This window comes from Cupressus sempervirens, chromosome 8 (genome assembly GCF_028749045.1).
Source record: "Cupressus sempervirens isolate cs-2001-9-10 chromosome 8, ASM2874904v1, whole genome shotgun sequence".
Taxonomy (NCBI): domain Eukaryota; kingdom Viridiplantae; phylum Streptophyta; class Pinopsida; order Cupressales; family Cupressaceae; genus Cupressus; species Cupressus sempervirens.
This window is the reverse complement of record NC_143125.1, coordinates 17,416,189-17,431,375: the sequence shown is the minus strand read 5'-3', so window position 1 is coordinate 17,431,375 and position 15,187 is coordinate 17,416,189. Positions and strand designations below refer to the sequence as shown.

At 37.9% G+C, this 15,187-nt stretch overlaps 1 protein-coding gene across 1 annotated transcript in view; it reads right to left on the bottom strand.

Annotated features, from left to right (window-relative positions):
* Positions 1-12,669, bottom strand: part of LOC149541368 (protein ESMERALDA 1-like) — a 128,895-nt gene extending 116,226 nt beyond the window's left edge. The window contains exon 1 of the mRNA XM_089796629.1: positions 11,122-12,669. Coding sequence (XP_089652755.1) covers positions 11,122-11,505 — 384 coding nt within the window. The 5' untranslated portion in view covers positions 11,506-12,669. The remainder of the gene's footprint in view (positions 1-11,121) is intronic.
* Between the last annotated feature and the right edge of the window lie 2,518 nt (positions 12,670-15,187).

Here is a 15,187-nt window from a genome sequence, read left to right as displayed (position 1 = left end):
GATTGATAAGGATTTTTAATCTTGATCCTAAGAGTACTGACCACGTTCAATGCACGGTAGTCCACACACATGCGCATTGTCTCGTCCTTCTTTTTGACCAATACCACTGATGATGCAAAGGGGCTAGAACTGGGACAGATCCATCCTTTCTCCAGCAGTTCTTGAATAGTCTTTTCAATCTCATCTTTGAAATTCTTGGGATGGCAGTAGGGTGTGGTTATGACTGGCTTGGCTCCAGCTTCCAACTCAATAGCATGTTCAAAACCTCGATGAGGTGGTATGCCAAGAGGGATGTCAACAAAAACTTTATCATGTTCACTCAAAATATTCTGGAGATCATCATCCTAGGGAGGTGTCTGTTGTCCTTTTATAGGATCCGCCGAGACAAAACAATGTGCAGCCCAAGCAATGTCATCACGCCAAAAAATTGCCTCCATCCGATGTGCATAAACTTCTTTCGGACCTTCATTTTTCATTCCACAAAGAACAACCTTATTTCCATCAACAACAAAAGTGAAGTTCATCCATTTGAAGTTCTGGGTGTATTAATCAAGTGTCTCCATCCACTGTATGCCTAGAATAATATCATCAAGGTCCACTATGAACAAAATCCTCGGTCACCGTGTGATTCGCCACTACGATACTTAGCTGAGGAACAAGGTGTGTGCAAGGCAGGAGAGTCCCTCTGGCAACCTTGACCTGAAATCCTGCATGCGTCTCCATAGGTAGACCTCTTTGTTTCACCATAGAGGAGTTTATGAAGTTTAGAGTAGCTACGCTATCGAGCATCACCATAACACTTTGTCCTTTAACGGTTCCCGTACACGAAACACTGTGCACCTCGGGCTACCGACTAGGGCAATACTTCCTCCGTATCGTACCAATGCTGCAATTCTTTCCTTAAGCTAACCATTTTGGTGTCCTCGTGGGGTTCGTTGTCTTCGGTGGGTATATCTTCTTGTTCATCCTCATCATCGAACACGACCTCAATGTAGTGGATCTTCCCTTTCCCAAGGCATGTGTCCAGGATTCAATGGTCCTTTGCAGTTGAAACATAGTTTCTTCCTTCGAAGCTCTTGTCTGGTAGCTTCGTCTAATGACGGCTTCCTCAGTGGAGGTTTATTATCTTTGTCCCTCGGAAACATTGACAGTTTGAAATGTGAGTAACCCCGAGAGGATGATGCCAGCGATGATGCCATACTTTGTGCTTTCTTAATGGCCTCCGACAAGGTGTCAAGATTGAACCCCTTTACCCAACCCTTCAGTGGCTCTGTCAACCCGTCCATGAAGAGCACTATCTGTCTTCTTTCAAAAATGTCAATGACCAAAATAGAGAGTTTCTGAAATTCCGTAATGCACTGATCAACCGATCTAGTTTGCCTTAGTTGTGCCAAATCTTTGAAATTAAGTTCCGGATCTTTACCATCAAATTGATCTATCAATCTCTCAGTGAATTCCGCATAGGTATTTATTTAATCATGCCCCAATATGATGGTGTCGTAATGCCACCATTCATGCGTAACTCCCTCCAAGTGTAATGCCGCAAATTTAATTGCTTCTTCTAGCATAGGATTCAGCTAGAAGTAAGTTTCGGCCTTCATTACCCACACTTGCGCAAATATGGATCCAAATCCGTCAAATGGAGACAAATTTACTTTACTCAACCTCCTCTTGAGATCATCGTTAAAATATCCTCGATTTCCGCCTCCAGAATATCTCATTCTCAGATCTGCGTAGTCTTTGTAAGATCATCTTCCTCAAAATTCGCATTCTTCCAGTCCTCTCTCAGTTGTTCTTGAAGCTCCTCAAAAGTTGGTTGTGGTGCCTCCATCTGTGGGGGAAAAGACGACATGGAAGGACATGAACATGTAGAATGAGGTTTTGTTTTACCCGACACAAAGTCTGCGCTGTGACTATTCTGTTCACCGGATACTTTATTGTCTATCAATTTCTTGAGTTTCTTCCATGAGTCGTTGAGTATCATTGATCTGTGCCTGATTCATTGCAAGTTCTCTTAGCAGTGCCATGAGTTTGGCCACTGTAGGTTCCGGTTCTGCCACCATTCTATCAACCGAATGGGTTCTCCTTCTCTTCCAGTTATAAACTCTCATTCACTGTTCACAGGCTAGCAGGATCAAAGCTCTAATACCACGATGATGATCCAACCCACACAATTACTCCAAACAATCTCTCTCCCAATATGGCAATCAGATGGAAAAACTGTACACAATTCTGGAGGGCAGTATGGTAGGGTTGGAGTTTGATGTACGGATGCCATTTGCAATAGTCCAGACAATGTGGAGACCATACAGTACAAGGTGGCTGTATGGTATGATGGAATGGCAAATGGAGGCTGTACACCAATGATGTGAAGGTTGTATGGTGTGAAGGAGCTTGTACGGTGGACAATGGGGTCCGTACAATGGACAAGCACAATGGTCGTACGGGGGAGAAGTATAATGGTCATACGGAGGGGAAGCACAATGATCATATGGAGGAGAAGCACAATGGTCGTACGAAGGAGATTCGTGGTTGTACGGTATGGAAAGGCTGCGTGTTGCTATTGTAGGGAGGGAAGGTGTTTTCCAGTCTTTCAAGCATAAACTTGTAGTTCCAAATTTCTCAAATAAAATTCAGACAATAATGGAGATCGCACATAAACAATTCTTCAATTTATATTTGCCAAAAGATGGTGCTCCGACTTGCTAGATCCGAGCGAAGTATTACAAGCGATGGAATAGGGTGAGGGTTGAATCCCACCGAAACTGAAAAAACCAAATAGGGAAAATCTTTCACTTCCGAAATGGTGAACAACAGAGAATCCCAACTAGAGTTCGCAGTACAAAGAGATAATCCAAATCACATACCTAATGACAACCTACAAATCGTGCTTAAATACCCGTCGGGGAAAACTTTTCGAGGGTGTACAAAGATAGCCGACAGCAACACAGACTAGGGAAACAAAAATAAAAATGGATCCGAGATATATTAAATCAACCGGCCCAATTACAATAGCTTAATTAAAACTTATTTTATAACGGGAACATTATGTGATTCAAGCAAAATATCACATGAATTCGCTCCATAAATCAGCTGCGCAACAAGGCAAAAAGTGAACTCATTTTTTAATTAAAACACATGCTTTTTTAATTTTCATTTTGGCCTTTCCTCTTTGTTTTAACCCTGAAGGGTCTTCTAATTGTTAAACATGAATAGAAGAGAGGCAAAGTAAGAGAAAAGAGAAAAGAAAAACCACAGGTTTGCAACCAGCAATAAAGAAGAGATCAAAAGTCCATTTGGGGAGGCTATAAGAATGCATTGGGAGCATTAAGGAGTAAATGACAACACTCCTCAACTCATTTGAAAGAAGTAAGTGTTGAGTTTTTTTTGCGTGTTAGTGTATTATGCATTTTTGTTAAATTATTTTAGTTTTCATTTGCAAATCTTGAATGATTTTTAATTTTACTATATTGCAAAGTAGGGTTTGTCGTTTTGTAACTTTTTTTTATTAGTTTCAAACTTTGAGGTTTTACTTGAATTTTGTTATTGCAATAGCCTTAACTTTCATTTTCCACAATGGGTAAAAAAGATGAATGTTGAAAATATACCTAAGCCTTTCCTGGAAGAACCAAATTTCAAACGAAATGTATGTTTTGTAAATAAATAAATTATGGTGATATTTATAGATTCAAATACCACATTGTTGCTATACCTAGACACGATATTACAATTTGCACTAAATAGACTGCTAAGGAAAAACGCACTTGCTTAGTGGCATTAGAAAAATATGAACAAGATAAATTGAATAAGAAAAGGCAACTTGAAGGGTTAAAGGTTATTGGCTCCCATAGCCGCATCAGCATCCACATCTGTAGGTTATGTTGAAAAGGGTTCTTCCAGGCCTCCTTTTCGTCCTAGTGCTAGTGCTAGTGCTAGTGCTAGTGCTAGTGCTAGTGCTAGTGCTAGTGCTAGTGCTAGTGCTAGTGCTAGTCAGTCTTATACTAATATTGAGTCCAACCTACTGCAACCTAGAGTGTGGAAGAACAGATTGGATAGTTATTTTGTGCCCTACACTACTCCTAGTTCACAGCCCATGCTTGAGGGCATGGGTTTTAACAAGGAGATTCATGATGCTGCCAGAAAAGAAATTTGCAAATTGTGGTACTTTTGCAACATTACATTTGTTGCAGCCAGGTAATTGATTCTTTTTTCTTTGTTTTCTTTAAGGATAAAGTAAAATTTTAATTATATCTACTTGTTTAATGATTCATTGATTAATCATAGATTCACTTTACAAGCTTACATAATGATTTATCATCTAAATTTTTAATCATAATCTATTTGTGACAAGGCTCCTTATTGGCAAAACATGATAGATGCAATTGTTACTTGTGCTCCGAGGTTTAAAGCACCAACTAAGGCTGAGTTGAGTGGATACCTCTTGGATGAAATGGTACAAGATATGAAGGTTGAGCTTGAGGACCACGAAAAGGAGTGGATCGAAAAGGGTTGCACCATCATGACTGATGGTTGGACAAATAGGAGGAATAGAACACTCCTCAATTTTCTTGTTTCCTGTGGAGGTGATTGATCATTCTACTTTCCTACATACATTGTCAATTGTGAATTGTGAATCGTGATTGAATATTTAAAATTTTGATTCATTGATTGCTAATTTGTTGATGATCCATGATAATTCATTGTTTTGTAGGATATACCATGTTCCTCAAATCCATTGATGCTTCCACTCATATCAAAAACGCTACATACTTGTGTGAGGTTATTGAGGAAGTCATAACAAAGGTGGGTGACAACATGTGGTGCAAGTGGTGACAGATAATGCAGCAAGTTATGTTGTTGCAGGTAAACTTTTAATTTTCCAGGTTTTGAAAATAAATTTATTTGAATTTTGAACTTTTTCTAATTCTAAGTTTCCTAACATGTTTGAATTTCTAATTCACTTAAAATTGTTGTAGGTAAACTTTTGATGGAGAGGCACCCCACCATATTTTGGTCTCCTTGTGCGGCACATTGCCTTGAACTCATGTTGGAGGAAATTGGCAAGCTTGAGTGGGTCAAATCATGTGTCAAAAGGGCAAAAGGATATGTAAGTTTATCTACAATCATTCATTCGTCCTTAGCACAATGAGGGACTACACAAGGGGTGATGAGTTAGCTCATCCAGGCATCACGAAGTTTGCCTTGAATTTTATCACACTGCAGTCCTTGTTGACATCAAGGGACAATTTGAGGAGCATCTTTGTTGGGCAAGAGTGGATTACATCTTCCCATGCTACGACCACTGCAGGGGTAGATGTGGTGAATTGCATCTTTGATGATGATGGTTTTTGAAAACCTGCTAAAGAAATCCTTAAAGTAAATTTATTGCAATTTAACATTTAGTATTTACTATTTATTATTTAATTGTTTAATGATTTAGTTTTACTTTTCATTGTATTATTTTATATTTAAGTTTTGACTCAAATGTTTTTTTTACATTATATGCAGGTTATTGAGCCTCTTGTATCTCTCCTATGAACTGTTGCTACATATATGAGGGCATAGATAGGGCCAAGGAGACCATTAGAGCCCAATATGCAGAAGTATGCCCCTATTTGGGATATCATTGATAGGAGATGGTAGAATCAGCTCCATCGACCCATCCATGCAGAAACTTACTATCTGAATCTAGCATTTCATTTTCGTCCTAACTTCAAGGTGGATGAGGAGGTTCTCACCGGCTTATATACAGTGATCCAAAGGTTGAGTAGTGATGAGGATAGCACAGCTGCAACCATTGAACTAAACAAGTTCAATAATAAAGAAGGGCCACTTCTCTCTAGCAGGATGGCCATAGATGCTCAACAATACAGCCAGGTAAAAATAATATATTCATGAATCTTAAATTTATGACTTATAAGTTGTGCATTTTAATTGTTAATTATGTATCACAAGCTTATGATTGCTCACAGGTGGACTTCTTCGCACTGTACTCTTTCACTTTTCCCCTTTGGGTTTCTAGGTAGCTCCCTTAATTCTCTTTGTTTTTGTGGTCCTTGGTATTCTTGTTTAGCCTTGGTGTTCTTTCCCTTAAATCTATTAAAATGCTTTTTCCTTATCCTCGAGGTTGTCTTTTTCTGTGTGCCCATTCTTGGTTTCTTTGTGGATCCCTTCACTTCCTCCTCAACTTCAATCTCCAAAATCTCTAGTGCATTGCAACTGGGATGGAAGATTTCATAGTCCTCCATCTTCTAGTGAAATAGTCCATTGAGGGAACTTGTTTTGTCCTCAGAGCGATTCCCGAGTCTCAATATCCCCTCATCGTCTAGTTTGATCCCTCCCTCCTCACCAAATTCTTCTTCTTCTGACTCTTTAAGTCTAATTGCAGCTCTTAGCCTACTGTTTGATTCCTTAGGTTGATGACATATTTTTTCCCATCACTCTCGAGGGAGAGAGCTTCTTCCAACTGTAGTTGGCTTTTGTTGTAAGAGCCAACCCCTGCCAAGGATAGTGTTGTTCCCCTTTTTTCTCAAGTGATATGACAACAAAATCAAAGAAGAACTGTTATATCCCAATAATAACCTTTTGCGTATTGGTTTGCCAAGGGCCTTCCATGTCTCTTTGGGAGTACATTTACTCTAGATCCTCCATCCATGATGCTTATGGTGAGAGTATGACCCATGATTTCCATTTCCACCACAGCCAAGGTGTGTTTCGCACCCACTGTTAACAACATAGGATTTGTGGTATCACTTGTCGAGGTAGCTTTTATGAGCTCTTCTTTTTCTACCACATTGATCCATGATTGCCAATCTCTTGACCACCGTGTATATCACCAATATTGGTGGTTGTCACTTTCAATAGTAGTATTGTCTCTAGTAGGTCTATTGCTCATATTGAGACCATCTCCTATAAAATTTGTTGTATGATGTTGGCTTTTGATGCTGACCATATAGGGGTACTAGTTGTGCCATGTGTTCGCCTTTGTTCTTCCTCCATTGCCAATTCCATTTCCATTGTGGCTTCGTTCAATCTTTCTATCTTCATACAGTATGTGGCTTTCTTAGCATGGAGTCTCGTGATTGAGAGGACTTCCTCTTCAAAGAATATTACTTCTATCAAGTTAACCGCCTTCCCGTTAGGGTAGTCAACACTCTCTTAGTTGTCTAGACTACACCATTTGCATAGCATACTCCCACCACCTTGCTTGATGTGGCAGTCCCGCACAAAAGTGGCCCCATTCGCTACACCTATGGCATTCTATCATGGGTCCTCCCTTCACATCATACTAAATGTGGCTTCTTCGGGTGTCATTGTTGCTATTATTATTATTGTCTCGTCAGTTGTTGTCATAACGATCCAACGAGGCATTGGAATTTATGGGTCTTGGTGGTTTGGTAGGCAGGGTTGCCTGTTATCCTTGTGTGAAAGCTCTTCACCTTCAAATTGAATGGGCAGTCCATAATGGAGCATTTTACCACTTGGTATATGTCACAAAAGGATTTCTTGGGACAATTGGCCCTGGTGTGCCTTCATTTTTACACTTCTTTGTTCTCCTTAATCTATTTGTTTGTCATAATCTCTTTCATCATCCTCACATTCTTTCAAAGGGCTTGTATCGTCTTGGACTCTCCCTCACTGTCATCACCAGTAGTGTCTTCATCACTCACCTTCTTTCCTCTGGATGTCTTGTTCTCACTTTCAATGTCTATAGCTCTATTGCACACCTCCTTGTAGGATGAGAGGGGTACTACCTTCATTTTTTATGAATGAAGGAGGTTAATCATTCTATAAATTGCCTCTTCGTTAACTCATTTGCTGGCTGATTCTCTAATTTACTAATGAGTTCCTTTAGCCTATGATGGTAGGCCCAAACTATCTCATTCTTTCCTTGGCAGGTATTATAGATCTTTGCTACTACCTCCTCGTTATCACGAAGTAATCTAAATTCAATCTCAAACACTTGTTTTAGATCGGTCCATGTTGCTTTCTCTATCGCTACAAGGTCCATATACCAATCAATTGTTATACATCATAGAGTCGTTGAAAAGGTTTCAACTAGTAGTCTTCGTCATTTTGGTCACTTGTTTCCCATATGGTTACATGTCTTACAGTGGCAGTTGGGATCCTCAAATTTGTCCCCATTGAATTTGGGTAGCTTTTGTTTGTCTCGAATGTTCATTATTTGCACACGATTAGCACCCTAAGTATTGTTAGACTCTAGTGGGTCAGTTTGTCCTACATGTCCTTATGCTTCTTTTGTCCCTCCAAGCACGTGTGATTCCACTTCCCTTCCTCCCCTTTCGTGTACGCCCTGATAGTACTGATACTCCCTTCTTCTAGGAGTTACTAGTTTTGTTCCCCCTATTCTCAACTCTTCTATAACAAGACTTCCAAAACCCCGTAGAGCACTTTCAAAGAGGTATGCCACATTCCTTTCGAGACCCTTTTCCTTGTCATTGACGTCCTTTGAGTGTACGAATGGTTTTGTCCATAGGGAGTCACTCTCCCTGCTATCTCTTTGGTACTTTTGGTACCCACTCGTGTCGTGTGGTTAGAGCCAAACTGTCAACATTCATACAAGTGTCAATTCGGTTGGAAGGACTAAGATATCTTCCTACAAGTTGTTGCAGTCATTGTCATCTCTTGACTTCTTGTTCAATCGATAGAGACCTCCTCACCAAAGCTTCTACTTCCTCATATTGTCTTTCTTTCCTCATATACCTTTTGTTTTATTTGGTAGAAGAGGCATTAATTTTTGTTGCGAGAGGTGTGACACCTACTAGTGTCACATGGTTCTTCATCCCTCCAGTTCCTTTCCTCGTATCATTGAACTATTTGCTGTCAATGTAGTTCCCTTTCCCTTGCCTCACATTGTTCTTGAACTTTCACCAACTTGTGAGCCAACAATCCTGGAAGACTACCCAAAAGATTGTACATAAGACCATTCACCATGAGTTTGGCACATATGGCAGCAAGGTTGACTGCACTCTCTCAAGCCTTCCACTGCATGTACTCATCAACCAACATGTCCCACAACTAAACCAAATCCTATTTCAACTAGTCCTCTCAAATCACTTTTGTATTGTCCTCAACATCACTAATAGTTACCAGGACTTGCTAGTCAAATGTACGACCCATTATATTGTCATCCTGCCTATCCTAATTTTTTAGACCTCAAGGTTCAAGCTCAGGCACTGATAACAAAATGATGGATGCCTAATTCGAAAAGTATTAACCAGTACAATGTAATTATAACCATTCAACAATAATACCAAAAATGAATCATAGATGGGATCACAAAAATAATTATCTTCATGAAACACTCCTGGCTAAATGTGACATTGGTGGAGATTTGGATCCTGGCGATGCTGTTATTTACTCTCGCCTTTCATTTCGTCTTCACGGCGGCACTCCCTCGTTCCCCCACAGACGCTTTGAGAATAGAGCTAGGCAGCACTCTCAGCGTGTTAATCATGAGGGGCATTGGACTCCTCCCAAGGCTGGAATTCTTAAAATCAACACTGATGGTTCTTCTCGGGGAAATCCTGGACCGGCTGGTATTGGGGGAGTTGGGCGTGACAGCTCTGATGATATTCAATTTCTATTTTCTTTATCCAAGGGTTACTATACAAATAACCTCATGGAAGCCCTTGCTATCTTGGTTGCACTGGAACAGTGTTGTCAACATGGGTGGAGAAGAATTATCTGTGAGACGGATTCGCAAGTGGGTGTGAATTTATTGAATAGACGGAACCTTGTGGACGTGGATTGGCATTTGGCTCTGGTTATTCAGCAGACCACTCAGTTATGCAATTCTTTGGATTCTGTGTCTTTTGTGCATATCCCTTGAGAGTGGAACGGTGTGGCTGATTGTTTGGCTAAATAGACCTCTAAGCATGTGCCGGATTGGAATATTACTGATCATAGGATGCTTCCCTTTGATTTATCTCAAATGCTGGATCAACTTGTAAACTATGATAAACCTCTGTAGTTCTCTTTGTTTTTTCTATTGTTCTGTTCTCTTTGGTATTCAATAAATTTTTTACCCCTCTTTTAGTTTAAATGCAAAATATGGCAGAATGATATAACTTTTCACAGCATAATAAGCTCCAACCCCCACAAGCCCTTACTTTGATCAAGCATGAAAACAAATAGACCTGATTTTTTATTTAGTCTGCCAACTGTCACTAAAGACACCACTTAAAAACAACTCTTTTATTATTCTCCCCTTTAATTATCAAAAGTATTATTATGGCAAAATAGCCACCTACACGGTTCAATGTTTTTTTCGGGCAAATTTTCGATACTCGTTTCATAATCAATTCAAAAAAAAGACCCAGACTTAAGACGAAACCTAAACTTCTATTTACTGATGGATCGAATAGAGAGCTCCGATACACAAGAGGAGCAATAAAACCCAAACTGTTTCAAATTTTCTGTGTCTATTTTCATCAATTCAAATTAAACTCGTAAAAGTAAATAAAAGCTATTCTATTTCCCTTCAAGTTAAATAAACAAATGAGATCAAACAAATGGACACGGCTACATCTACACTGGAATTCGGAAAATACTGTAGTGCGGGATAACTACAGTTAAGCCACATAAAATAAACTATTTCATATTTGCTGTGAGTAGTTTTCATCAATTCAAGTAAAACACAAGCAGAAGAACATAACATTAGCCCTTCCAGTTTTTCAAATAAAAATTAATCGGAAAACTAAAACCAATCTTCTTCGCCCTCAAAATGGTATGGGTACGGACATCAGACACGCCAGAGACAAATACTAGTACACTATCAAACCCAGAAGAACCACACGTACACCTAAATTACTTCAGGTTTTCTTTAATTTTCTTCAGTTCCAATGAAGTCTAAATGAAAATATAAAATTTGAAATATCTCAATTTCTGTTGTTATTTTCGGCTATTCAGGTAAAACTAACAACATTAAGTATTTCTTTCGTAATCTTCTTGTTAATTCAAAAAGAAAATTACAAGCTAAACTTCTACAAAATATTCAGCAAACCAAAACCTATAGTACGTCAAAAAAAAATTCTGCTGTTTGGTTTTTTTGATTCAGAAAAATTGAAAGAGAATGCATCAAAAGATCAGACAACGAACCGTGCTGTGCGTCTCGTTGTTAACTTGCATTGCAGGCCAGAGATTTTCGAAAACATGCGGGCTTCTATACACAGACCCCTGCTCAGGATGATGGCTGACGACTTCTCCAGCATCAAAAGACACCGTCCCCATGTAAAACAACATTCCTGCTATATAAATCAGCGGTGCGAACAAAAATAGTCCCTGGCGATGCAGAATCACATAGAGCAAACGCCACGCTAATTTCTGCATAAACGTCAGGACGCCCGGATGTTGCCCAACTCCGCCCTGCATGCGGCCGCTCTTGCTTTTCCCATGCCTCAAACGCGGCGAAGACAGCCTCGGTGAAGACGGAGGCGATGGTGAGCTGTGTGCGCTGCTTGACAGGCGGTTGAACGCATGCATTTCTGTATCGCCTTTTCTTATGCATTTAACTCCGTTTCCTCAGACCGAAAAATCAAGCTGCTATCGTTATCTTTGAACTTATCGTTGTTTTCGCTTGAGATCTTTTATTAAATATAATTCTTCCTTCTGAATTTACCGCCGTTTTCAAGAATTTCAAGACTTTCAAGTCGCTTACAATCTCTCAAAATAATATGCTGTTCTCTTGTTGATATTCATCCCGTTTACTCCGCCGCGCAGCATACAGGAAACCTCACTTAAAATAATCTCGAAATCTCTATGGTGTTCTTGGGCATTCAACTCCACCTACTTCACCGCGCCCAGGTTCGATCCGTGTACAAAGCATGCATTAAAAACCATCAGAATTTCATATCCGTGTAAATTTAACGCTCCTTTCTTCAGAGATTCCTTCCGTGCCTAAACACGGCTTAAAATCTTCCAGCCTCTCAAAATTTTCCCCTCCCCTGTGTTAAATGCTGTTTTCTTTGCTTCCTCAACTCGCCCTAACTCGATCTCTGCACCCACCAGACCTTAAAATCACACAAAAAGCTCTAAAAATCTCTTCCCATTATCTTCGGCGTTTAAGTATCAAAACATCTGTAAATCTTTTTCAAATTTTCTTCCGCTTTTTTATTTTCCTTTTTCAAAAAGCCTGGACTCTTTTTCTCCGCTTCTTCAGTTCCTACTTTTACTTTCATTGAACTCTTGCTTATTATCTGTCAATTTCTCATTTTCTTGAACTGTTAGCCAAGAGTTTTCAATTCTTTTGCTATTTTCTTCAGCTTCTGCTTCAAATTAATGGAATCTCTTTTCATTTCCTGATGATTTTACTTGATGTCTGTCAAACTTTCATTTCTTCAGCTCCCGAAGATTTTGAATTCTTTTCCAATTTTCTTCAGATATTGTTTCAAATCTCTCTGCATATAAACATTTTTAGAATCTCTCAAATCCTTTTTATCGTTTTATTTGTTGACGCCGCTATCGCTGAGATTCAAATTGTTGACCGTGGCGTTTAAAATCGAAGTTTAAATTATATTAAACTGTGGTTAATGTTTTCGCTTAATTTTGTTGTCTACTTTTCGTAATGTGCAAGTCTCTCGGTTGACTGAACACGACCCGCGCCACTTGAACAAAATCTTGTGAAGGACATTTCAATTTTCAGCTATTGGAGATAGGAAGCGTCTATCCAGCCGACCAAATGGCTGTGATTTTAAATTTATAAATTATTATTAAAATTAAAATAGCACTGTTTTATAATTTTTAAGTAATTAATAAATTATCTGTTTAGCCATTTCGATTGGAGATACACGAAATGAAAGGTATGAAATTGAAAGGTTTTAATGATAATAAGGTATAAATTAGTACTTCTTTCATGTTGATTGTTGATCTATTATTATATTGATCATTTGTTAGAATTTACATAATTAGTTGTAGAAATCTATTTTTAAAGATAATTTCAGGAAACAATGTCATTTAGGCATTCAAGAAGGACTAATCAGCTTTTTAAATGAATTGGGATGACTCAGCAAAATGTATGTCACATATTCAATATAGCTATCATATTCGAATACAGCATTGCCCACATTTTTTACGTGTAAATGATGGAGCCACTTGTGTTCCCACAAAAATGATGCCAAATTTGAATACCTCAATGTAAGGATTAGGTCTTCAAATCCATAAACTTTATTGTAGGATGAAGCCCATGAGTGTTCAGTAGAATGTGGGATGTGTCTTATATGCTTCTCTTAGTACTTAGGTCTACTTACTATGAACCATTCAATGACTTTTGTTTGATGAATAAGTGTGAGTTATTGTTAATATTTAAATATTAGCTATTATTAAATTTAATTATCAATTATTATAAATTAATATAAAAGGTGGGTGGATGCGTTATTGCATTCTAGAATTCAGTTGGACTAACTTGAAAAACTAACACTAAAAATAACAAAAGTTGTTAAGTGTGTAATACCCACCTCTAGTTTACCTTTTTGGAGTTATGGTACTCTTTTGAACTAAGTTTTCTTACTTAGTGCTTTGAGGACAGGTTCTACGACGTTATATTATAGACACATTTATATCATGACACTATGCTTATATATTATATGCTTTTAGTGGTTGATTATGATTGTTCTCGTGATGTAGTTAATTTGCATGCTTCAATTAAGATTACAGTTATTATCATGTATGTACATGTTTTATTGGTTACTAATGTCATACTTGCATCTATATGGTTATCTATATGTTTTACTTTTTTTATTAGTGTGTTTGTATGGTTAAGGGAGGCATTCATAGTCACCTATGAGTTGAGATCTACATGATGTATCAGTCCTCGTCATTGCTTGTTTAGATTATATGTATAGGTATTTGTATGTGCTTGTCTCTTATGCAGGATTGTAGGTATCGGCCATTGGCTTCCCTGAATTGTCAGGATGAGCATGCCCTATCGTAATAACTTTATCGAGAGGAAGGGGAGATAGGTCTGAATTCCAATCTAAACATCAGTTTGTCCTAACATAGTGGACAAGTATCTATTTTGACCACCTAACTAAGTTGTTAGTTACATATAATCGGTAACCCTTTCTCCCTTGAATGTGCTTTTGTGTCATTGGATTTTACTCAGCTTTCTTGTTTTGGTTTGACATGTGGTTGTAGTATTAAATATCGAGTTATATTTATGTTGGGAATTAATTAAATATTTATGTTTAATTAAAAGACTTAGTTGAATTAAAAGTTGGAATTCAATTATACATTGTAAGATTTCAATTTAATTACACATTGCAAGATTTTAATTTAATTGAATAATTTTCTAAAAAGTAATATAGTGCATATTACCTATTTATGTCATATGACAAATATTAATATCTCTTGAAATTCAATTGAAAATAAATCAAACAAAAAATTAGAAAATAAATCAAAAATATCAATGAACGAGATTTTTAGAAAAAATAAGTCAAACTTCTCTAAGAAAACTTGCAACCAAAAATATAACCATTTCCACATAACCCATAATAGATTTGAAATAAATAAGTATTTAAAATTCACATGCAAGAGAATAGACAACATACCCACAAAATGTGACTCAAGATCATATATCATGAGAAACCCTCATTGAGGGGAAAAAAAACATAGCCTCCAAAAACATCCATCACCATGTATTATTCAGCAAAACATCATTGCAATACAATCACAGAAGCCTTCAAAATCATGGTCACAACCAAGCAATCCATGTGAACAAGCATGAACCAACACATCCCATGCCATGCTTTCAACCTTTACAAATGCTTCCCTGGTTAACATTTCTCTCGCCTTGTCTTGCTTTGTCTTACTCCAACAACTATGCTTATGGTTACTTTTATAGTAGTAAGCTCCCATAAAACCACCAAGCGGTATCACATAAACCATGTGCTACCTAACCTCCATAGACCCAAATTAATATTTGACATTTAATTTATCTTTCCCTAATATTAAATAATTCCATCAAATATTATCACATTGTATCAATTCAAATCATCAAGAATATTCCATCTGAATCTCTACATGTAGTGTGTCCATCTAGGTGGTCCTAGGTGCAACATTACACAATAAAATAAAATTAAACAATATAAACAATATTATGCAATGTATGCAACACACATAATATCAATAATCTACCACTTGTTGTACACATTGCATAGGGTCAATCTGT